A 26404-nucleotide genomic window follows, 5' to 3' on the forward strand; every position below is an offset into this window, starting at 1 on the left:
CTGTGTGGTGCAAAAAATGAAAAGAAAAAAAAAACAGGAAAAAAAAGATAATTACCTGGAGCTGCCCGGTGCCCAAATTTTCCCTTAGTTGCCTTAACAACAGTGAAAAAAAACGCAACAATAATAATTATCGGGTGTCACCTGGCGCTCAAATTTCCCTTTTGGCACCGGCTTCTTGATATTTTCAATTAAAGTCTGTGGTGGCGCCCGATTTGTCCAAGAGCCGTATGCACCTGATTTTCCTGAAACCGCCACGTTCTGCTATGTTGTACAGCACCTCACAGAGGCAGATTGTGGACAATGCTGAGCAGAGTGCATTGCTTGGCATGCTTTCTCTGTGAATGAATGAGCTTTCAGCACTTTTGGTGCTTTTCATATAAGCTCATTGTCTAAACTGAGTAGTATAAAGCAAACATAAAGCCACTTCTAAAAGATTTACAGCAATTGCAATTTGTAGTGTTTATTTATTTGAATTTTTTGTTCTGGGTAATAAAATCACTGCAAAATCTCTTTTGTATATAAATTTAAAAGTGTATTTGCAGTGAACCAATACCACAATTGGGATTTTGGCTAGTCGGTCCCGTGGGTTCACCTCTATTGACTTTAATTAGCTGCTCTTTGCTTGTTAGAAGGACAATAATTTTGAATGAAGGTATCACAGCACAACACAGTCTTGCAATACTAAAACTTGATACAACTTTATGCATACAAAAAAAAAAAACACAAAAAGGAGTTTTTCATAGGGCTCTAATCCAAACAGTCAATCTTCATGAATAGCGATAAAGCATTTCAAAAAAAGACCTTCATACGTAGCCACCAGAAATTAATTACTGCTCATTTCGTCAAGCCAGATTATTGAACTTTTCAGTCTTGTGATAAAGCATGTCAGAAAAAAGACCTTCATACCTAGCCACCAGAAATTAATTACTGCTCTTTTCGTCAAGCCAGATTATTGGACTTTTCAGTCTTATGAAGGTCTTTTCTTTACATGTTTTATTGCTATTCATGAAGATTAATTGTTCGGATTAGAGCCCTATGAAAAACTCCTTTTTGTATTTTTTGTATGAATAAAGTTGTATCAAGGTTTTGTATTGCAAGACTGTGTTGTGCTGTGATACCTTCATTCAAAATTATTGTCCCTCTAACAAGCAAATATCTTATAGTGGGTGTGGTGGATCGCCCTAATAAGGACATTGTGGGGATTTTTTTGCCTTTCCCTTTGAATGGAGCTATCCCAAGTATATATTAACTTTAATTAGTTGCTGATCGCTGGCGACTCCAAAGCCTCACTGAAACATCTCCTGTGGGCCTCAGGCCTAACAGTTTTGAAATTGATTTAGAAACTTGGGCTCTATGTGCCTACATTTGAGAAAGGTGCCCACTGGAAAAAAAACGCAGGAAATAGCTGGTAGTATAATATCAGTACATTTATGGATATTGTACTACGTAATTCATATAGTCAAATATCAGTAATATTTGCTGATATCTTACTATGACTTTATCTCTCCCTACTCACACAGAACACCAACCTGGTGGTTCCTAAGCTTAACCCCACCCCAGTGGTGCCCAACCTTACCCCCCATGGTGCCTAACCTTAATCCCCTGGTCGTGCCTAGCGTTCACCCCCAGTGCCAAACCTTAACCCCCCTGGTGAGCACCTAACCTTAAACACCCCCCGTGGGTACCTAACCTTAACCCCCTAGTGAAAACCTAACCATAACTCCTGGTGAGCAACTAACCTTAACATCGCCATACTTACCCAATTAAACCTTGATGACATCCTTTTGAAAAGGGCACAATCTATGTAAATTGTGGCTACAAATAGAGGGCGCCCACTATTTTAATGAGTGCCCTTTTCAACAGGACGCATCTTGCGCCCTTTCAAATGCTTCTCTCTGTGTTGCTGAGACCTACAAAGAGATAACGCTAGCTGTTCTCAGTGAATTAACAAGCTTAAGAGTTTTCTTCTGTTTTATATTATGTCCATGACCTTTTCAGTACTATCTAATAGGTAATGTCGAGGAAAGAGCGATCATAAATGTTTACAAATTTAGAAAGCTGTGGAAGAGTTATAACTCGGTTTTTGTTCTGTTTCTTCTCCTGAAGGAAGCTTAAATGGCTCAGATAACAAACACAGAACAAGCCTTAAGCCTGCTTACATCAATTACACGAGTTTTGCTTTAAAGTAACTGTGTTCTTTATTACTTGCAGATCAGCTTCCTTTGCAGGTGATGCGGTTTCAGCATTACATCACTGGAAGAGCAGCCAGAAGGCTCTGAATGCCAGGATGACTAAAGACACAAGAATGTTTTATCACAGCTCGGCCAATATGCAGTTTGCTGAGGGGAGGATATAAGGCACAGGACAGAAAGATTAGATTCACTATCTAAGAGAAAGCTGACCCCAAAGTATTTAAGGCAGAAGATCTGCCCCCTTTTACAATCACTTCTAATCTTTACCATCCGTTTCAAAGTATGTATTTACACAGTGTAGAGGTCTCTACTGCAATTTAACAACAAAAAAAAATCATGAGCCCATATGCTTCATTAAATCTGAATCTGAAAGGAAAAATACTTGAATAATAATACACACAACTCCTGCTTGGTGCTTGTTAACTGCATGTGGTTATGGAGAAAGTATAATTAGTTGGAAGTATATTATGGCAATAAACTACAAGAGTACCAGTAGCCTCCGTAGAAGCGCTGTTTAGCGCGAATCGGCCGTCAGGCATCCTGTGCCCAGCACCCACCACCACCCACGCCTCCTCTCACAAGGGAATGTGCTTTGCTTACTGCAATTTTGGAAGATGTTGCACGTTTGCACTTTATGATGTATAATAAATTGAACACTTGCAGCAGTGCCAGCTTTCCTGCTTTCTTCATTTGCTTGCTGCTTGATTTCTCTGCTTGAGCATGCTGAAGAGGTTCCAGAGAAGAGGTGTACTTGCAGTCCTCCTGTGCATACTGCATGTCTTTGAAGTTGAGTAGTGCATGTGATGCCACTGTAGTGCCAACCTTTTGCTTCCCTTTGTTTCTAAACTACAAGATTACTCTGATCTTTAGTCAAGCAGCAGAGAAATTGCTCAACATTTTATATTCGTTTTTTGAAAGTGTTACACTCGTTAGTTGAAAATTTTCTTAAAGGGTCAGCATAGTCCAAACATAAACCCAATAAGTTTTGTTCACAGGATGACTTTAAAGAGACTCCGTAACAAAAATTGCATCCTGTTTTTTATCATCCTACAAGTTCCAAAAGCTATTCTAATGTGTTCTGGCTAACTGCAGCACTTTATACTATCACTGTCTCTGTAATAAATCAATGTATCTTTCCCCTGTCAGACTTGTCGGCCTGTGTCTGGAAGGCTGCCAAGTTCTTCAGTGTTGTGGTTCTGCTATGAACTCACCCTTGCAGGCCCCTCTCTGCACACTGCCTGTGTGTTATTTAGATTAGAGCAGCTTCTCTCTTCTCTCTTATCTTTTACAAGCTGGATAAATCCTCCTCTGAGCTGGCTGGGATTTCACATACTGAGGAATTACAAACAAGGGCAAAGCTGTTTGCAGGAAGAAAAGAGCAGCCTAAAACTTCAGTGCATGGGGGAAAGAAACACACAAATGATCTCTTGAGATTCAAAAGGAATGCTGTATACAGCCTGCTTGTGTATGGATGTATTTTCTATGTGTGGACATACTGTACATCAACCTACTTCCTGTTTTGGTGGCCATTTTGTTTGTTTACAAACAAACTTTTTAAAACTGTTTTTAACCACTTTTAATGCGGCAAGGAGCGGCGAAATTGTGACAGAGGGTAATATGAGATGTCCCCTAACACACTGGTATGTTTACTTTTGTGCGATTTTAACAATACAGAATCTCTTTAAAGTACACTAACTCTAATCCAAGATTGCATACTGATGCTATGAAGTAAATATATCACATTGCAAAACCAACCATAACAATAATAAAACCAAATTATCTCATACGACAATCAAGTTCACCAAAGTCATGGAAATGGTATAGAAACACCGCTGGTATACAGTATTTAGTTGCATGGCATATACTGTATATTCCTGATTTCTAGAATTATTTATTCCCATTTTAATATGTATGCCATGTCCTTCTTTCCTTAACTCTAGCTGTCAACTATTGATATTAAAATAAGGGGAACTACATCCAGATACCCCAACCATAATTTCATTTCTCTTGCTTCATTTTCTATACAGATATACAAGTTCATGCATATGGATATTGTAGGTTAACCAGCTTTAGCCACTTGCTCAGAATAGCACATGAGGTATGGTCTGGTGTTAGATAGGGAGAAGATCTACAGACATCGACCCAACAAATGCTGATTCAGGTAATATCTTTAATGACTAGCTGTACATTGTTTTCTTGCAAGCTTTTGAAACGTTACATTTCTTCTTCAGGCATGATGATGAGCTGAATCAAAACTGCCTGTCTGAAGAAGAAACTTAAAGTCTCAAAAGCTTGCAAGAAAACTATGTACAGCTAGCCATTAAAGCGGGATTGTCATCTTAAAAATCTAATTTCAACAACAACTGGTCTGAATGTATTAAGTGATAAAGATGCTAATCCTGCATTCAAAACGTTCAAAACTTTTTCTGCTGTTATGGTTTGGAGTTATCATATACTTTAGAAGCACTGGCCCTTTAAGTTCCATTGCCATACAGTTGCATGCTGGGGGTTCTTTCTATCGATAATATATTCTTCCTCTTCCCTTTATTTCCCTGCCTAGCTGCCTATCTGGGAAAGAAAAAAAAGTTAAGGGAAGAAATTATGTCAGTATTTAAGAGGGCAAAAAACATGGCCCCCACCAGGAACAGAATTCTCTTCATTTACTATATAAAATTCACTGAAATCAAAACGTGGATAGTGCAATACATTTGTTATGTAAGTAAATCAAGTATCTATCTACTTATATATGTGTTTTTTTCCCCCTGGCATAGTATGGCTGATCCTACTGCTTTAAAGGTATTACTTGACTCAACATTTGTTGGCTTGCACAATATAGTAAGACTAAAGGTGGCCACACACCATACAATAAAATGATCCGATTTTACAGCAATTAGATGAAAACGATCGTATCTCTCGAAAAAATCGAAAGCTTTTTTTTCATTCGACTGAAAAATCCGATCGGAATTCCCGTTTTTTTCGATTTAAATCGATCCGGAATGCCAGATATTTCTGTTCAATTTCTCTAAAGATTGTATGGTGTGTGTTGGATTGTAAGTTTATTAATATACACACCCTAGCAATTTTCTCAGAGTTTCCAATCATTTTTATCATAATTGGGGAAAAATTGAACATAGGTGTGTGGTACATTGGTCATATTTTTTAATTTGTTACAATCAGTCAGAAAAATTGATTGCAATTCTTAAATTGAACAGATATTTAAAAAATTGTATGGTGTGTGGCCACCTTTAGGATTATTTTTGTTGCCAGTAAAATTGTCGCTTTAGGTAGAATGTTATAGTAATGTGAGGTGTGCTGTCCAACACACATAGATTTGGCTCTGCCAAGATCAGCAGTTGCAACATGGTGAAGAGAATCTGAATCACCTCCATGCAATACTCCACTGTTTCTTCACATCCTTATATTAGGTCGACACAAGACACAGATCATTTATATAGCACTTTTCTGCTGGCAGACTCAAAGTGCCAGAGCTGCAACAACAAAGGCACACGCTATAAGCAGTAGCAGTGTTATGGAGTCTTGCCCAAGGTCTCCTCATTGAATATGGGCTGGCTTACTGAACAGGAAGAGCCAATATTCGAAGTCTCTCCTGTATCAGAGGAAGAGCCCTTAACCGTACACTATTCAGCCATAAATCGTCTCCTGGGAGGCTGCAATTTGTTTTGACCGACACCATTAGTGTGAGTATAAGGGGTGCTTACCTAAGGCATTTGTTTTATAAACATTTAAAAGTAAAGGCATTGAGCTTTCACCCTGGTGCATTGAAATGGGAGCAAGAACGATTTGGGCTTTAATTTACATTTACAATGAAAAAGGCAATACGTTTTAAGATCATTGGCTGTTGCAGACAAACATTGTTATCTTACTTCAGTTTCCACAAAGCAGATGACAGGTCTATACCCAGAAAATATTTATTGAATGATGACTTCTTACTAGGCCTAAGGCCCATTTAAAAATGGGCACTAGACTGTGGCCTGCCTACCCCTCCCACCCCCCCCCCCCCCCCCCCCCCCCCCGCACTGGTCTCTCTCTCTCTATTTTAGCTTATCCGAACACATACAGCGTGTGCCGCACGGGACAAAACAGGACGCAGAGGCACAGGCAAATTATATAAAGAGATTCTATGTCATTGTACCTTTAGAAAGAAAGGGTTGGCCACTGGGGAGATTACGCTCAACTTATATAACGATTGTTATACTTGTTTGTATACTTTAAGGTTGCACACTAGGGGTCTCTTTCAAACTTTTCTCCTTAGTTTTATCACAAGTGTTTTCTTCACACAGTGCCATTTCTAAGCACATACTTTCCAGGCCTGTGCCTGGAGCGCTACAGAGGTCAAAGGGTGCAATCTTTGCCATTACATGGTCCTGTGAACACATGGATGATAGTGTTAGTGTGTTTGTGTGTGTGTGAGTGTTTAGGGAGTGGAGTAACACAGGTTGCTTTGCCTGGGGTGCTATAAACCGGTAGGTCAGAAACAGCCCTGTTTAACATATTATTAAAAAATGTATTTTGATCCTCTAGTAAGGAAGAAAACACTCAAGACAAGTTTATTATTACTTTGTCACAGACTTCAGTCTACACTGTGCTCCAGTAAGTCTCCATTGTCAGGTGTTCATTCTAGTATGGACATGACTATTAACTCCCTCCCAGCTTCCCCACCTGATAGCTGTATGGCATCATTATTCATATAGAGGTCAGGTGAAGGCCAGGAGAAGGCAAGGCAGAAAAATGGCATGGGACAGGAACTAAATGTACATGGCCTTCCGAACAAGGTATTCCATTAAAACACTGGATTTCACTGGGGCTCAGTAGAGCTTACTTCATGGCTTCACTGCTGAGGCGGAAAGGCAGTCTACTATACAGCTTTACTATATGTTTATAGCAAAATTTGTATAGCAAAATTTGTATAGCAAAATTTGTATAGCAAACCTCTACAAATTTACTTTTAGAATTTATGTAACTGGTGGTGACCAGTAACCGTGGCAACAGTCATTTGTTTGGTTTGCAGACTTTACATAAACCCTATATTACTGCATAAGTAAATGTCTTCCCGAAGCAGGAGCTCTTATCACTCATTTTCAACAATTCCATTGACAAGCAACAAACATTAACATTCCCAGGAACACTGTGAAATGACTGGGATTCGTATGCACATAGAAAACAAACACAATGGCATAAGGGTTTCTGCAAATCCTTGCAATGGACAACTACAAAGCTCAGCTATATAGATAACAAAAGCAGGATTTCCCTTCAACAAGAGCTCTGGATAGGTGTTTCTTGCTTTTAGCTTACTGTACAATGTTCAAGAAAGGCCACTAAGGTACATGAATCACTATCACAAGTCACAAACCATTTCTCTCATCATTTGGAAGGGGAATGCCACAGTGGCTGCTGTTGCAGGAGAGGGAATTTGGCCAAGCAGTGGTCATGTGACAGCAATTTCTTCAATAAAATGATGGTATTTTAATTTTAAAAAGGTTTTGTTTGAAATTGCTAAATGGAGCCCAAAAATTCATAAGAGCATTGGAATTGTACGTAGGATATCCACCAATTTAGCACAGCTATGTCTTCGCTTTAGTTGCTCTTTCATTCCCAGTCTTTTAAGATTTTGTTCAAATTAAACAGATCTGGAACTCTTCAGCAAGTCACATGACTGAACAAAATACTGAAAACATTTTTTATTCATGTCTAGGTTGTGAGAAGGTTACAGTCCCATAATTAATGTAAACATAACTACAGATGCAGTCAGGAGGAAAAAAAATCTTTTGTCAATTGCTCCATTTAGAAAACACTATGTTTGTGTTGGTAATAAGGCATTTCTTGCTAGCTAAGTTGATTTAATATGCTGTGAAACAAGCTTAGCTTGTGAGATTCTCCTGCACTGTGATTATAAACTGTAATTACAATGGCAAATTGCGTACTGTATTTGTCATGTGCAACATTGTTCTGGTCTGAGGAATGGACAGTGATTCTCAAGCTTTGTTCACCCCACAACATTCCACAAACACTTAGGTTACCTCATTCTTTCAGATGAAGTCACAATTTGCAAAATTCTCTGCTTTTCCAGTTTTTATACCACATAGTGAGTATGAATGGTAGATTTCTGGATGATATTCTCATTTGATGAACTAATAAATCAGTCCTTAGCACTCTTGGCCAATTCATAAGTAGTCTTCCCATTGACCCAGTGACTCCAGTCTACGAGTAATCATTCTTTTAAGGACTGACAAGAGGTGACAGTATCAGAGGAAATACTATCTAAGTATACTCACAGTTCCAATATGGAAATTATATGATTCCTTATTTCTAATTACAATAGCATTTAAATGGAACATAATGACATAACAGAGGTAGGGATATCTTACCCCTAAACCTACACCTTTTCCTTCTAAAGCAAAGAAAGACAAGTGACAATCAATCTATCCTGGTAAATTACTAGCACTGAAATATATGGCTAAACTGATATGCCCCCTTATAAAGTGTCTCCCTTATAATGTTCCCCATTATAATGCCTACAGCTCATAGTGTCCAATCATAGTGCCCCACATTATTATGCCTCCAATTTATAGTGCATACAGTGCCCAATTTTAAATGCCTCAATTTATAGTGCACTACAGTGCTCCCTTTGTAGTGTCCCCATTATAGAGCCTGCTACTTACTTCACCCCATTAGTGCCCCCAATAGTGGTCTGTTATAGTGCTCCATAATGGTTCACCATCTAGAGATCAGCAAACAGGGGAGTAGTTGAAGGTATATATTTACCTCTGTAAGAGTGGGGATTAGATATTAGGCAAAGCTTTCCTAATTTATTGTCTGTAAATCCGTGGGTGTAATGAGCACACGTATAAGCTAGTATATGTCCTGTGCTCATTGACAACTGTTGATTACAGTACATTATTTTGCCTTTGCTGATGGCAAAAAGAACATAAATATATTGCATTGGTGTTATCATTTAGTAAAAACTACTGTAGTGATGGTTAATGATATGAAAATCGTTCTGAGTTAATACAGCATTATGCAAATCTTGTATGCATCACTAAGAGGTAGCGCTCTCAGCTATTAAGCTCTCAAGACGTATTTGATAACCCCCTTGAGCTCCACACAACACCTGTTCGCCTCCTCTTACTCCAATATAAAACTAATTCAAAGAGGCAGGCGCTCACGGCGTGTTTAGAACCCCAAACAATTGCATATAAATATATATAAAATGGGATCACAGAGGTAAACTCCTTGTTGACATGAGAATAGGAGACCAGTGAAAATCAGGACCATAAGTTCACAAGCAAAAGTCCACAAATTCAGGCTGTCAAGCCCACAGTATGCGAAAGTTCAATTTTCATAGGGTAAAAGATTCCTCAATGATACAGAGATGGCCACCACCACACCCTTTGTGTGCCACTCACCGCATCCACTGACCAACCGGTCAGTATAAGCCTTGGGACAGTTCCCGGGTCGTCCCCCACCTCTTAGGCAATATCAGCAGACCTCCTCTCAAATCAGTTCTTCAGTATATAACCACCTCAGAAGGAAGAACTCCACATAGCATAATAACGTTTTTAAAAATGAATTTATTAAAAAACCAATGCACTCACATGTTCCAGGATTTAAAATCGCTCAGAGTTTTATCAACGGGCTCTCCCCCGTAATGATGGCCTAGGCTGGCAGGCTTCCGTCCTACTGGGCTCTATCCCAATCACCGCCGCGCGCTCGGTGTTCTGGGGGTCCCTTCTTAGGTCAATCTCGCCTCCACGCCGTTCCGTTGCACGCCAGTCCACTTCCGCATCAGGCTCCGCCCTATCGATTTCGTCACAAGTGACTCATCAGGGGCAGCAGGCCCAGGGCCCAGGGGCCCCTGATGAGTCACTTGTGACGAAATCGATAGGGCGGAGCCTGATGCGGAAGTGGACTGGCGTGCAACGGAACGGCGTGGAGGCGAGACTGACCTAAGAAGGGACCCCCAGAACACCGAGCGCGCGGCGGTGATTGGGATAGAGCCCAGTAGGACGGAAGCCTGCCAGCCTAGGCCACCATTACGGGGGAGAGCCCGTTGATAAAACTCTGAGCGATTTTAAATCCTGGAACATGTTAGTGCATTGGTTTTTTAATAAATTCATTTTTAAAAACGTTATTATGCTATGTGGAGTTCTTCCTTCTGAGGTGGTTATATACTGAAGAACTGATTTGAGAGGAGGTCTGCTGATATTGCCTAAGAGGTGGGGGACGACCCGGGAACTGTCCCAAGGCTTATACTGACCGGTTGGTCAGTGGATGCGGTGAGTGGCACACAAAGGGTGTGGTGGTGGCCATCTCTGTATCATTGAGGAATCTTTTACCCTATGAAAATTGAACTTTCGCATACTGTGGGCTTGACAGCCTGAATTTGTGGACTTTTGCTTGTGAACTTATGGTCCTGATTTTCACTGGTCTCCTATTCTCATGTCAACAAGGAGTTTACCTCTGTGATCCCATTTTATATATATTTATATGCAATTGTTTGGGGTTCTAAACACGCCGTGAGCGCCTGCCTCTTTGAATTAATTAAATACAAAGAAGACCAAAGAAATTATTCTGGACTTTAGGACCACCAAAAAGACCACTCACCTACCGCTAATGATCAATGCAGAGGCTGTGGAGAGAGTTTCCAGCTTCAAATTTTTGGGAGTCACCATCGCAGAGAACCTGTCCTGGGCTGACAATGCTTTAGCTCTAACTGGCAAAATACAACAAATTCTACAGATGCACTATAGAAAGCGTTCTGACCAATTGCATGACGGCCTGGTACAACAGCTGCACGAAGGCTACTAGAAAAGGCTTGCAGCGAGTTGTTAAAACAGCAGAAGCCATTAATGGCACTGAACTACCATCACTGGAACTTTTGTATAATACTTGCAGCGTGAGAAGTGCCAAAAACATTATCAAGGACAACACTCACCCTGGAAATGCCTCGTTTGAGCTCCTTCCATCAGGTAAACGTTTTAGATCAATCCGCACACACACAAACAGACTGAAAGACAGCTTTTTCCCATCCACCATAAACTTGATGAACTCTGAATCCTCTCTGAAATAATTAACACTGTGTACAAATTGTTTAAACATCTGTAATACCTGGCATACTTGTATAATTTCTTCTCTTCCTTGTTACTATCACCATGTTTCCTATATGCACCGTAGGGTTGTCATGAAAAGTAATTTTGTTGTGTTACACAATGACAATAAAGTGAATTGAATAATATATGAAATAGACTCATTACATGTAACGTGAGATATTTTAAGCCTTTATTTGTTATAATGTTGATGATTATGGCTTACAGCTTATGAGAACCCCAAAATCAAAATCTCACACCATTAGAATATGTGAAAGTGTTCAATATTCTAGGCTCAAAGTGTCAGACTCTAATCAGCTAATTAATCCAAAACACCTATTTCATATATTAGTTTCACATTTTAAGTTGTATTACTGAAATAAATGAACTTTTGCACAACATTCCAATTTTTCCAATTTCACCTGTATTCTAAACTGCATAAATTTGCCTAATCCTGCTTCAACTTGGAATGATTTGCATCACATTGACCATCCCTACTGATAAGTAACAAATTATCCTTACAAGCTAATTACTTCAACGAAGGGGTAGAAGTTGGGGCTAGCCAATGCCCAAATAAGTAACTGTGATTAATGGATTAGCTGCTAGATGTGTTGATTTGTCAATTCCAACTTCTGCCTTCTGGTTAATTAGCATATTTTTGATCAACACTAGAAAAATCCTCTGTCTACCCTCTCTTTCCTGCAGCAGTGGCTGCACTGCCAATGTCTTTACATATTGGATCAGAGAAAGGTGTCATGGTACCCTGTTACTGCCTGCAGCAGGGACAAAACTGCCATTGTTACATGAATAAGATTGGACATTAGTCAGAGCAGGAATAACGAGCTCATGCTGGAAATATGAATAACGATATTATATTGTAGTTGGTTTAGAATTTTCTTCTGGTTATTTAATATGTTGTTGTGTCTGCTACAGTTCTTCATGTGAGACATGGATATAGGTCACTATCCATCAATGAGCACAGGGTGCATGCTAGCATTTAGGCATTCAGTTTCTAACTGGGATCTTAAGGGGAGTAATTCAAAAGGCCCTACCTCCCTGATATTCACTCCCCCAATCTTGTAGGAACTGGCAAACCAAAAACAAATTAGGTAAGTATCTTTTCTATTATTACAGATTTATAAACCATGAGCGTGTTCCATGGTTTTATCTCATTATAGTGGCCTCCCTAAATAAGATTTTCATTGGTCAGCTTATTGGGCTCTGTAAGAGAAGGCTTTGTCACCCCTCTCATACTGAGCCCGCCATATCATGTACCATGTGGTCTGGTATGGTTAGTATGGCGGAGCCCCACGCTGGTTGGGTCAGCCATCCTTGCTATTCCAACCTGCATGGATGAGAAGGGGTTTAGTAACGCTTTTGAGGTGGGGGTTACATTATTTTTTGTAATAAATTAAAAACTTTAAACGTTCTTTACCCCCCTACTCATCCACGAATCTATATACATCTCAACATCCAATCATGCACGAGAATAAAAAAAGGGGAGCTTGAAATCTCACTTAACATTTTCCATGAACTGAGTTCCCTACATCATGCCCAACTTTCTAACTTCTTGGAAAGTGTAACTAATCGGTATTCGATCAAGAAAATATTTTATTTCCTGCTTTTTGTATGTTCTACACAAATGGACATACTATATCAGAGGTAACAAATGAGAACACCACGAATGAGCAAGGAGACAGTAACAACAATTCATTTAGAGGCATTATTGAAATGGCGTCCACTAGAATGTGTAGAAACTGATACTCCTTGGGGGGAGGCATTTCTAAGCACAGCCCTTACAGATTATTGCATGACTGATGACTGAGGCACAGTAAGGCTGATTTATCAAGTCCTGCAAAGCAAGCTGGGGAAAAATACCCCTGAACAGCAAGGAATTGATTTTTACTACAGCACACCGATATTAATTACATTTCTGCAGCATTACACTTAGCAGTGCACTGCTATGGCACATATTATTATTATTATTATTATTTATTGTATTTATAAAGCGCCAACATATTACGCAGCGCTGCACAAAAGATAAATGGGTTAACATACAGGTAGAACATATGGAAACTCACAACAAAACAAGATCATGCAAATGATTTGAGAACAATACAGTGTCATAGGTCAAAATAGAGACTGTTCGAATCTACAAGAAGGGTGGTTGTGAGTAAGATTGCATAATCAAGCTGGATACACTAGGGAGGAGGGCCCTGCCAGAGGCTTACAATCTAAAGGTACATAGATCGACCACTGCTTCTGCCCCGCCATTGGATCAATAGAATTGATTGCTTTTAGGTAAAACTCGATCGGAAATTTGATCCATTGGACGTGTCACGCCAATAGATTTCTTGCAGATTCAATCAGGGAATCTGCCTACATTCGAAACAGGAAAATGAATAAATGTTTGGCCACCTTAAATCTAGATACACACTATATCATGTTGTTAACAGATTAGATTCAATCTGAATTTCAAATCGAACAAAAATCTATTAAAAACTTACACTTTCTCAATTAATATGTAATCAAAATATCAGTGCTGGAATTGAACACAAATGCTCGCTGCTTGAGCAAGCAATGCCAGCAGCAGAATGAGGGGACCACAAGGAGTAGTATGCAGGTGACATTCTTACTGTTTTGTGTTGCATCGTGCAGTGCACAGGTTTTTGCCCAAACAATACTAAAAGCTCATACACACCTACCAATAATCTTCCAAACTTGTCCGTTGGAAGATAAGTTGGGTGTGTGTAAAGCTGACAACCAACCAAATGACCAACTGATAACAGGTTGTTTGTCAGATCCAACCGGTGGATCAATCTGACCAGCTATCATGAAGGATGGAATGTGTGTACAAGTCTTTTGAACAAACTTTTTATTGTTTTTGAATGCAGACATGTTATGAAGTTTGTCATTTAGCTTGCACGCATAGTATTTAAAGGGGGGTACACACTGTGAGAATCTGCTCAGCTGCCTGTGCAGACAGGCAGCGTTTTGACCACTGTTCACGTCTGCATTCTGCAGGTCTCTTTAAGAGAGACCTTCTGTCAGTTTTGCAGCTTGTGTTGCTGAGGGATTTGCATACATTAGTCATGCAAATCCGTTACCTGCCTTCTTTTGATGACTGGCACTATAAAAGCATGCTGCTCCCAGAATGCTTTGCTGGACATTTCCCTTCCATGGTCTGTTCCTGATGGACACTGCTGGAGTGTCAGCCATTGCTATCTAGTATAGTTAATTCCTGGGGGTTGCTTTAGACTTCCCTTCTAGCCCAGTCAGGTTGTATTATCTGTTTTGCCTGTTCCGTCTGTCTTGTGTTTGGATCGTACAAGCCCTAGCGTTAGCGGCTGTGGATCCTTCTGATTGAGTCTGGAGTGTAGGTTGGAACAGCGGTTGTTTCTGCCTACCTCATCTGTTCTGTCTGCCGTGTGTTTGGGTCGCACTCGCCCTAGCGCTAGTGCTGGGGATCCTTCTGTTCTGTCTCCTGGGATCGCGCTAGCCACTTTTCGCTAGCGCTGGGGATCCTTCTGTTCTGTCTTCTGGGATCGCGCTAGCCACTTTTCGCTAGCGCTGGGGATCCTTCTGTTCTGTCTTCTGGGATCGCGCTAGCCACTTTTCGCTAGCGCTGGGGATCCTTCTGTTCTGTCTTCTGGGATCGCGCTAGCCACTTTTCGCTAGCGCTGGGGATCCTTCTGTTCTGTCTTCTGGGATCGCGCTAGCCACTTTTCGCTAGCGCTGGGGATCCTTCTGTTCTGCTACTCTGTCTCCTGGGATCGCGCTAGCTACTTTTCGCTAGCGCTGGGGATCCTTCTGTTCTGTCTTCTGGGATCGCGCTACCTACTTTTCGCTAGCGCTGGGGATCCTTCTGTTCTGTCTTCTGGGATCGCGCTAGCCACTTTTCGCTAGCGCTGGGGATCCTTCTGTTCTGCTACTCTGTACCTGGATCGCGCTAGCCACTTTTCGCTAGTGCTGTGGATCCTATCTCTCGCTTGTCCCCGTTTTCGTGTGTCTGTCTTGTCTGATTCGAAACGCTTGCTGTAGGCTCGGTGAGGTAACCGTTAAGCAAGCGCTCGCGTCCTCTGTTTCATGTTTGTCTGTTAATGCTTAGTTAGGCGTCCTTGTCTCTATTGTGCTTATCACGTGGAGACCGCGCATAACCGCGTGCACTGTTGCGAATGAGTGCGGTGTTCGCGGTTAGCTAGCGTTTGTTATTTTCCGTATTTCCTTATTGTATTATTTGCTGTGCCTTTGCTACTCTCGTGCTCCGCCTTGCTGTACCTTGTGTCACGTCTGGCGATCGCACCTCTCGCGATCGCGTTCCTGCTTCTTATCTGCTGTGGTGTGTGCACAGTCGCGGGTTGGCGACTAATTTTATGCACACACACACAATCTGTCTCTGTGCTCACTCTCAATCGCTTCTCTTGCGATTGCGTTTCTTCCCTTTGTACAATTCCTGTCTGGCGTGTGTGGTAGGGCAGAGGAGCTGTTCCTCTGCACTCCACAGCTCCACCTGCCAACAGGAATTTCCCTCTGCAGGTGCATAGCACCTAGCCTGGGTGTCCTCAATTATACGCTTGTGGAGGAAATCCGCCGCGTCAGCGCACGTCTGGTGCGCTGACCACGGAGACGATTCCGCAATCGTTACAGAATGTCCAGCCCAACCAAAATTCCCAGGGCAGAGGGAACCTTCGATTTGTTTCAGATGTCATTTACTGAGGCAAAGGCATATGTGGATCCTATTATAGGTAGGATCGCACACTACATTAAAGCAGTTAAAAAGTCTGTCCTCGTTCCTGACCCCAACCCATATGGAGATTACCTAGATACTGGGTTGTTTGAACCGCCATTTGCCTCATGGGAGATTGGGGCCTTGTTGGAAGAGTTTGATTTCGATTGGAAAGCCTTTTGCGATTTTTATATCGCAAAGAGCGCGGATGACCTGAATGATTGTCTCGACTCTATGTACCTTTTGATCGATTCTGATGAATGTGATGAGTGTGATGTGGATCTGTTGATTTATGTGTGGCAGACTATTTTGGACGAATTGCACACACACCAACCAATTATTTCCAATAAAGAGACACCATTGTCACATGATTATTCCTGTCTTTCTGGGGTAAAGCAAGTGAGTTTGGACACTGTGCGACCTGAAATGAATGGGTGTGCCTCGACTGTGGACACCTGCGTGAATTCTGATGGAGTTTCTCCCGTTTGTTTAGAGGTTAAATCTGTGCGATCTGATGCCGGTTTCTCAGATGTTCCTGTCGATTGTGATCGGCGTGAGTGTGTCAGTTTTGTCAATGATTTGTGTGATCCCTTGTCATGTAAAAACAGATCTTCTTCTCTCAGTACTACTTTAAGATCCTCCATCTACGATCTTGCTATGGGGAAAATTCCCAAACTATGCAGTTTCAAGAGTAAAATTAATGTGATTCCTCATGTTGTTGTCACAACTTACCCTAACATGATTCAGTATGAATGCTCAGACCTAGTCAGGTGTGAATGGGAGCCCCCGTTCCAGAAAAAACAGCTCGAAGCGTTGGCGTATGAATTGGAGAACGATTCAGAGTCGTTTTGTGAGTACTACATTGCCAGAAGTGAATCTGTCTTGAGAGCATGTATAAGTTATGCTTCCGCCTTAAAGGAAAACTTAAGGCAACTATAAAAAATGAGATTTACTCACCTGGGGCTCCCCTCAGCCCCCAGCAGCCGATCGGTGCCCTCGCAGCCCCGCTCAGATGCTCCTGCACCCGCCGGCGAACACTTCCGGTTTGGCCGTCACCGGCCGACAGGCATGGGAACGCGAGTGATTCTTTGCGTTACCAGCCTGTATATCGCCCCCTATGCTGCTATTGCGGCCAGCTGGTCGCAATAGCAGCATAGGGGGCGATATACAGGCTGGGAACGCGAAGAATTACTCGCGTTCCCATGCCTGTCGGCCGGTGACGGCCAAACCGGAAGTGTTCGCCGGCGGGTGCAGGAGCATCTGAGCGGGGCTGCGAGGGCACCGATCGGCTGCTGGGGGCTGAGGGGAGCCCCAGTTGAGTAAATCTCATTTTTTATAGTTGCCTTTAGTTTTCCTTTAAGAGAAAAAAAGGGGTGTGAATTTGACTTTGTGAGTCCGCTGATTTGTATGTGGAAAATGATTCTGAATGAACTACGTGTACGTCATTCAGGTGACGTTTGTAAAGGTACATTGTCAGCTGGCGTTTCTGAGATCCAGCAATCCAGCTTGGAGACCTCAGAATCCCTGTCTTTGGAGTGTTCAGTTTCGCAACCTAAAGCGATTGTGGATTCGCAAATTTTGCGTTCTGTCTCCTCGGAGTCGACATCGTTGGCCGAGTCTAGGAGTGAGACAGCACTTTGGTTTTGTGAACCTGATACTGAAGCACCTTTGCTCTGTCCAGAGAAGATGTCTCTGAGCCTGCCCTGTATCATGAATAAAGACATTATGTCCACTCGCATTGACATTTGCGAGTCTGATTCTGAAGTAAGTACTGACTCTCCACCTAGTAATCTGGATGAGTCAATATTACCTTGTTTAAAATCTCCTGCAGTGTCCCTAGAGGCTCGTCTAGGTATTGCAACCATTGTTACCTGTTTCTCTGCTATTTTGGAATTGCAGTCTGGTTTGACTGCTATGGAGGAATTTCCCTGCAGTGAAATGAAACTCAGAAAGCCAGAGTTAGTTTCACTAGATATTTCTGTGTATCCCTGTCCTGATGATGAAATTCAGTCTCAGTTTATGGTGGAACCTTCCCTGGGACATCTGCCCGGTTCACAAAATAAAGTTCAAGCCTTGCCCTGTAACATGGATAGTTCAGAATCCTTCTTAGGAAACTTGAAAAAGGATGTTCCTGAGGTCCTGTCTGACCTCCTGGAGATCTCCGAGTTCCTCCCAAAGGGTGCAGAACTTGTAGGAGACGTCTCCTGCCCCCCAAGTCCTTCTGAGGTGTTGCCCACTTCAGTAGGCATTGCTGCCTTGCTGGCTACCTTTTCAGCTCTGATGGAGCTTCATGCCTGTGTAGTCAATGATGATATTATTGTCACAGAAATTTCTGAATTTGTATCCGAGTCTTCTTTTGAAAGTCCAGTGACTGTGACCTTCACTCATGATGATTCTCTGCCGCTACTAGTTTTGGTCTTGACGTGCCGGACTCTGAGGTTGGCAGTTCCCCAACATGTTCTGAGGTTTCTCCTGTGCTGGTGTACCCCAGTGTGCTCTGTGACCCAGAAAGCCCAAGTGTGCCTCGGTTACCAGCGTACTCAGATGCTTCCTCGGTGGAGACATGCTCTGATATGGCCTGCCTGCTTGCATGCCCAGAAGTGGTCCCTGAAAGTCTTGATCTTGATGGGTGTCCTCGTAATTCTGAATCCGGAATTGTCATTGGTTCCATGGGGGTTCTTGGTAATTCTCCATGTGAGCCTGGTGATTGTTCTACCCTCTTGGGACCTCTGTGGAGCTTCAAAAGGTTCTGCCAGATTCCGGAAGAGATTTTGCTTGGTACCCTGGATAAGATCAACGGTGGCTTTTGTGTTGTAAGGGACACTTCGAACAGGTATTGTGGCAGGTTTGGTATTTTCGGACGCTCCTTGGAAGGTGGTGGGTATTGTCTGGAGGGTGTCGATGGCTTCTTCTCTGGCGTTCACAGTCCTGATGGGTGTTATACTGAGACTGGTAGTACTGATGGGCATGTTTCGGTGGCTTCTGTTTCCGATGAGGTCGGTTTCGGGTGGACTGACTCTGGAATTGGACCTTGTCGGGCTGCCCCGACCTTCATGAGTCTTCTGTTAGAATGGTTTGGAGATATCAGTTTTGAGGGTCGTCTGGAATTCGACCCTAGAAGGGGGGGGTACTGTGAGAATCTGCTCAGCTGCCTGTGCAGACAGGCAGCGTTTTGACCACTGTTCACGTCTGCATTCTGCAGGTCTCTTTAAGAGAGACCTTCTGTCAGTTTTGCAGCTTGTGTTGCTGAGGGATTTGCATACATTAGTCATGCAAATCCGTTACCTGCCTTCTTTTGATGACTGGCACTATAAAAGCATGCTGCTCCCAGAATGCTTTGCTGGACATTTCCCTTCCATGGTCTGTTCCTGATGGACACTGCTGGAGTGTCAGCCATTGCTATCTAGTATAGTTAATTCCTGGGGGGTGCTTTAGGCTTCCCTTCTAGCCCAGTCAGGTTGTATTATCTGTTTTGCCTGTTCCGTCTGTCTTGTGTTTGGATCGTACAAGCCCTAGCGTTAGCGGCTGTGGATCCTTCTGATTGAGTCTGGAGTGTAGGTTGGAACAGCGGTTGTTTCTGCCTACCTCATCTGTTCTGTCTGCCGTGTGTTTGGGTCGCACTCGCCCTAGCGCTAGTGCTGGGGATCCTTCTGTTCTGTCTCCTGGGATCGCGCTAGCCACTTTTCGCTAGCGCTGGGGATCCTTCTGTTCTGTCTTCTGGGATCGCGCTAGCCACTTTTCGCTAGCGCTGGGGATCCTTCTGTTCTGCTACTCTGTCTCCTGGGATCGCGCTAGCTACTTTTCGCTAGCGCTGGGGATCCTTCTGTTCTGTCTTCTGGGATCACGCTACCTACTTTTCGCTAGTGCTGGGGATCCTTCTGTTCTGTCTTCTGGGATCGCGCTAGCCACTTTTCGCTAGCGCTGTGGATCCTTCTGTTCTGCTACTCTGTACCTGGATCGCGCTAGCCACTTTTCGCTAGTGCTGTGGATCCTATCTCTCGCTTGTCCCTGTTTTCGTGTGTCTGTCTTGTCTGATTCGAAACGCTTGCTGTAGGCTCGGTGAGGTAACCGTTAAGCAAGCGCTCGCGTCCTTTGTTTCATGTTTGTCTGTTAATGCTTAGTTAGGCGTGCTTGTCTCTATTGTGCTTATCACGTGGAGACCGCGCATAACCGCGTGCACTGTTGTGAATGAGTGCGGTGTTCGCGGTTAGCTAGCGTTTGTTATTTTCTGTATTTCCTTATTGTATTATTTGTTGTGCCTTTGCTACTCTCGTGCTCCGCCTTGCTGTACCTTGTGTCACGTCTGGCGATCGCACCTCTCGCGATCGCGTTCCTGCTTCTTATCTGCTGTGGTGTGTGCACAGTCGCGGATTGGCGACTAATTTTATGCACACACACACAATCTGTCTCTGTGCTCACTCTCAATCGCTTCTCTTGCGATTGCGTTTCTTCCCTTCGTACAATTCCTGTCTGGCGTGTGTGGTAGGGCAGAGGAGCTGTTCCTCTGCACTCCACAGCTCCACCTGCCAACAGGAATTTCCCTCTGCAGGTGCATAGCACCTAGCCTGGGTGTCCTCAATTATACGCTTGTGGAGGAAATCCGCCGCGTCAGCGCACGTCTGGTGCGCTGACCACGGAGACGATTCCGCAATCGTTACACACACATTAGATAAAAGTCTTTGGAAAAGGCAAGTTAACAGACTCATTTTACCCCCTTCCATGTAGGATGAGAGCATACTCTACACAGGCTACTCTACTGAGCTGAACTTCCCATCAGATTAAAATCTTTGCAAGATGCTGCACACAAAGATTCTGTACACATGCAACAGATCAGTATCTGCAAAAGATCAGTTCCTGCAAAAGATCCATTACTGCAAAATGCATTCATAATCTATGATATCTGCGAAACTCATACACACCTTGTTTAACGGATATTCATCAAGGGGGTAAAACTGGTCTGTGATCTTGCCTTTTCCAAAGAATTTTATCTGATATGTGAATCCAACCTTTAGTGAGTTGGTTGTTTAGTTGTTGGGAATGGGATGTGTGTACATACATACTTGTCTGGTAAACAACTTGTGTGGTTGGTCATGTTGTACGGTTGGTTGTGCATTCATTTGGACGTGTGTGTGAGCACCTTTTACACTGCATCCATTGCTGTCAGTTATAGCTGAATGGACAACTGATGTGCAGGCTAGGTGAAGATAGTGTCCATGTTTCCCTATGGCATCTTTCACACTGCATGCTGAAAAAACTTTTCACAGTGCACTGCTGTGGAACAACTGATTAGTTAAAACACATTAGTTTTTCAGCATACAGTGTAAAAGAGATTTATGTTGGACTCTTATCTAATATCTAATGTTCAAACAGGTAAATGATCAGGAAGATATCAATTGTTTACATGATCTACTACTTATTGTATAATAAAAAATACCTAGCTTTACAGTTGTCCGAAGCAACCAATCGGGTTTCATCTGTGAAGTGAATCCAGGATTATGATTGCATCAAACTGAACCCCAGATTCACTTTGCCAATTGAAATCGATTGCTCAGAATATTTACTTCATTTTTGCACTAGCTGGCTTTACATCTTGAGATTTTTTTTATCACCAATAATCCCTTTTTTTTTTCTGCGACAAATGAATGCATACACCCACAAACAAATATATAGTTACACAACATATAGAAGTAGATATAACAAGATACATAAAAATCTGTGTTGCAGGCATCCTTAAAGGGACACATAAATCTCTGAAAAAAATGAGTTTTACTCACCTGGGGCTTCCAGCAGCCCCCTGCAGCTGTATCGTGCCGACGCCGACTCCATCAGATGCTCCTGGCCCCACCGGCAGCCACTTCCGGTTTCAGCGACAGGAGCCGACAGGCCGGGAACGCCCTCTATGCTGCTATAGCATAAAGCATATAGCACAGACTCAGACTCAGCGCTGCGTAATATGTTGGCGCTTTATAAATACAATAAATAAATAAATATAGCAGCATAGAGGGCGCTATTGTGGCCGGGAACGCGAAGAATCACTCGCGTTCCCTGCCTGTCGGCTCCTGTCACCGAAACCGGAAGTGGCTGCCGGTGGGGCCAGGAGCATCTGATGGAGTCGGCGTGGGCACGATACAGCTGCAGGGGGCTGCTGGAAGTCCCAGGTGAGTAAAACTCATTTTTTTCAGAGACTTTAGGGTCCCTTTAATATATCAGTATTCTATTATCACAGTAAAGCCCATTTTATCCTTGCTATTATTCCGTACAGAGCCTATAAGCTTATATAAAGTTAGACCAACACAAAAAACAGCATTACACCCCACTGACTATTCACCAGTTAATCCTCACATACACAATGTGTAGACATACCTTCTTTGCATGAAATTAAGACATGCTCTGGAAGTAAGCCCTAGCAGGAATTTTGAGCATGCTCAAAATATAAGCCCTATCCCGAAAGTAAGCCCTAGCTGCAGTAAGGGGAAAAGGTATGGCAACTTGTGTTTCTACTGGAGCTGTTGCTCTAACGGGCAGGACCAAGGCTTTATCATTGGGCCAATCACTGCACTCACTACTACTCAGTGAGTGCGGTCATCGGCCCAATAACAGAGCCATGGTTCCGCCTATGAGATTATCAGCTCCAGTAGAAACACAAGTTGCCGTACTTCTTCCCCATAGGTTGAAGATCGGGGACACAGCAGCATGGAGATGGGGGGAAGAAGAGGATTAGGGAGACACAGGGCCGGTTCAAGTAACAATTGGGCCCTAGGGCGAAATTAGCCTGGGGGCCCCCCAACAGACACCCTCGACCAAAAAGCATCATTAGAGGCCCTTTGTTGCAGCCAAATTTCCCTCCTGGGCCCCTGAGCTGGCTGCTGACCTTCCCCCAATCACCTCCCACCTTAACAGACTCTGCTGAGTCCCTGGGGAGCAACAGCTAAGATGGGGGAGGGACACCTTGGGGGCCCCTACAGGCTCTGGGGCCCTGGGGCAATTGCCCATTTTTTCCTATGGTAGCTCCGACCCTGGGGAGACATCGCAGGACACAGGGGACAGCATGACGTGGAGCTAGGGGTAAGAGGCTGTTGCAGGGGGACATTGGAGGACACAGGGGACACAAGGAGGACATAGGGCTACATGGGACCCAGGAGTTTAGGGGATAAATGAGGACACAGGTACAGAGGGGGACACCATGAGGACAATAAAGGTACAAGGGAGACACAGGGGCACACAAGAGGTGGGTCCAGCAGAGGAAGAAGTAGCACAGTAGGAAAGGCAGGAGGACACACGGCACAGGAACTTGTGTGTTCATGGAAATATAACACATCCACTGAAAATAAGCCCTAGCACAACATTTGGAGCAAAAATGTATATATAAAACTGTTTTATTTTTGGGCAAACATGGTAATAAAAAGTTACAGATTACCCAGCAAGCTCATGGTGAACAAGGAACTCCTAGGAGCGTGTAAGGGGCTAAAAAGGATAAAAAAAACCTTCTTACTAAAATGCTGTGTAAAACAGAAGGTATTTGTGATTATTCAGGTTGGAGTGAGCATATGAGGTGTCCCATAGTGCATCTCTAGTAAATATGCAAATCGTCCATTTGTTGTCCCTGAAAGCTCTTGCACCAGAATTGCATGTTGGATTAAAAATGGCTCTGTACAATTAACAAGCTATCTGGTGGGTGCTGGGCTATCTGTGCCCAGCACCCACCATTACTGCACCACCTTCTCAGCATGGTATGTTTCCACATGTATCCTTGATTGATTTATGTGATGTGTCACTTTGAAGATTTGCCATATTGCACAATGGATATTGAAGTTTACTGCACTCTGGAATAAAAAGCATTAGCAGCAGTGCCAATTCCCTCTTCTTTCTCCCATCATGTTCCATCAATCTGTCATTATCAGAGCACGCTGACAGCACCAAAGTTTGTGGAAGGTGTGTGTATCCTGCTATATCCTCATCACTGACAGCGCAATATAACACTGTAGTGCCGACTCTTTGCTCCTTCAAGTACAACAATTAACAAGCTGACACATCATTGCATTCCAGCAGTTCTGGAGGTGTGTTTAGCTTTCAGGGACAACAAAGAGACACTTTTCTTATTTAGCAGTGATGCACTGTGGGACATCTCATATGCTCACTCCAACCTGAATAATTGCAAATACCTTCTGTTTTAAGAAGTAAAAATTCTGTTTAACATAGCTTTTTAGTAAGAGGACTTGTTGCACAATCCTGGGAGTTCTTGTTCACCATGAGCTTGCTGGGAAATCTGTAACTCTGGGTTTTTCAAGTCCTACCTCATAGAGCCACATTAATCCATGCCATGCATTGTGAGGACCAACCAGTCCAAAACAGTCTGTACGCATGTTGGATTAGTTTGGCTCTGTACGATTAACAAGCGGACACATCATCGCATTCCAGCGGTTCTGGAGATGTGTTGAGATTTCAGGGACAACAAAGGGATGATTTGCATATTCAGCAGTGATACACTGTGGGACACCTCATATACTCACTCCAACCTGAATAATTGTAAATACCTTCTGTTTTATGAATTCAAATGTCTGTTAGACAATAAACACTCAGCAGTCAATCATGCTGTTTGTTTTCTTTTTATAATAAAGTGCCATTGATTTGCTATTTCCTGCACTCACCTTTCACGCTCTTGCTCCAGCAGGTTAGTGAAGTCATCGCTCTTGTTCATGTAGTCTGTGTGCTTCCTTTTCTCGTTTTCCAGTTCATACACGGTTCTGCGGTGGCACTTTTCTGCCAGGAGAAGCTGCTCTAACATGCGTCTGTAGGTTTCTCTCTGCTTTTCCTCAAGTCTGTCCAACTGCAGAACATGCAGATAAAACGGATGAGTTGCTGATAAGCTGTATTTATTGGATTTGTTTTAATTCACCATTTCATAGTATTGTGTAGCTGGGCTGATCGCTAATGAGGCATGAGTTTGCAGAAAGTGAAGTAATCCAGTCACTTTTCCCAGCACTACATCAGTGTCAAGGCCTGCTGAATTCTGGGCTTTGCTTCATAAAATGAAGTATAATCTGTGTGTATAACATGTTTCTATGTGGAAAATCATGCTGACTGAAGTTTTACTTCTGCTATGATGTCAGTGGGTGGAGGTCTCGGGTATATTCCCTGTAGAAAGAAACAGCAAGTCCATGGCTACTAGAGTGTTATGAGCTGCTTGTCCGTTTTCAGCTGATATCAGCTTAGCAGCACAAGGTGATGTTGCCTAACAACTATTGCCCAAGCATGAATTAATCAGTAAATAGACTGATTTAATCAGTAAACAGACTGATTTACCACCCCTAACCATTGGACCCCGGTTCAGTGTAAAGACAACTGAGCACCATTTTTAGCACCCAGGGCATCTCAATAGCACATCAAAAATGCACACTAACAATGTGGCTCATTACTAAAAAAATCCATTCTACCTCTTCTTTTTACATTTAAATGTAAGGCTTTTATTGCTCTACTTCCATAGAAAGTAAGAAAGAGCAGGCAGATAAACAAAAGCTTTCATTAGCATAGGGGAGGGGGGGGGGCAGATAGGACAGTGTATTTCACACAGTTTGGAGAGTTACACTTGATTACATTCACACCTTTCCCTGGATAAATAAGTGGAGGGGGGGGGGGGGAATGGCAGCTCCTACAGCTATCAGACACCAGGGCAAACTGCAGGAAAAAAAAAGCTGTTTGGATCCCTTTAAGCAAAAATCAAAGGTTATTAATTCACTTCACACTTCCTCACAAACTATTGCCACAGCTGATAAGCTTTATATACTTTTATTCCATCAAATGTCTGAAAACAACTGGAACTTTATCAGCTGGGTTTGTAGGAAGTCAAGAAATTACTGCCAGATACTGTATGCTCAAATAAATTAAACCTGCCAGGAAGCTGAACCATCATTGATCTGATGAGATAAATGAAAATGTTCCACCCTTCTCTATGCTGCCTAACCATTTATGACTTAAAGAACAAGATGCTTCATATATCGTTTTTGTAAGTAATTTTTAGCAGTTGTTTCTTTCGACTAGAGATAAGTCATGGTGCACCCAAATCTGAAAGCGCCTCATCCTTTAAAGAGACTCTGAAGCGAGAATAAATCTCGCTTCAGAGCTCATAGTTAGCAGGGGCACGTGTGCCCCTGCTAAACCGCCGCATACGCGCCGCTAAACGGGGTCCCTTCACCCCCAAACCCCCCACTGCGACACTTGGTCGCAGACTTGGTCGCTCCTGGAGGCAGGGCTAACTGCTGCAGCCCTGCCTCCAGTCGCCGCCTCTAACCCGCCCCTCTCAGGAAGACTGAGAGGGGCGGGGGAGAGGCAGAGATTCGCGCTGACAGACGCGCGTGGGGCAGGGCTGCGGCGGTTAGCCCTGC

At 43.0% G+C, this 26404-nt stretch overlaps 1 protein-coding gene across 3 annotated transcripts in view; it reads right to left on the reverse strand.

The window, feature by feature from the left end:
- The window catches only part of FILIP1 (filamin A interacting protein 1), a 236118-nt gene that overhangs the window by 36552 nt on the left and 173162 nt on the right, over nucleotides 1–26404 (reverse strand). For all 3 annotated transcript variants that reach the window (XM_068281503.1, XM_068281507.1, XM_068281506.1), the window contains exon 4: nucleotides 24671–24849. In XM_068281503.1, coding sequence (XP_068137604.1) covers nucleotides 24671–24849 — 179 coding nt within the window. The remainder of the gene's footprint in view (nucleotides 1–24670; nucleotides 24850–26404) is intronic.

This window comes from Hyperolius riggenbachi, chromosome 4 (assembly GCF_040937935.1).
Source record: "Hyperolius riggenbachi isolate aHypRig1 chromosome 4, aHypRig1.pri, whole genome shotgun sequence".
Classification (NCBI taxonomy): Eukaryota; Metazoa; Chordata; class Amphibia; order Anura; family Hyperoliidae; genus Hyperolius; species Hyperolius riggenbachi.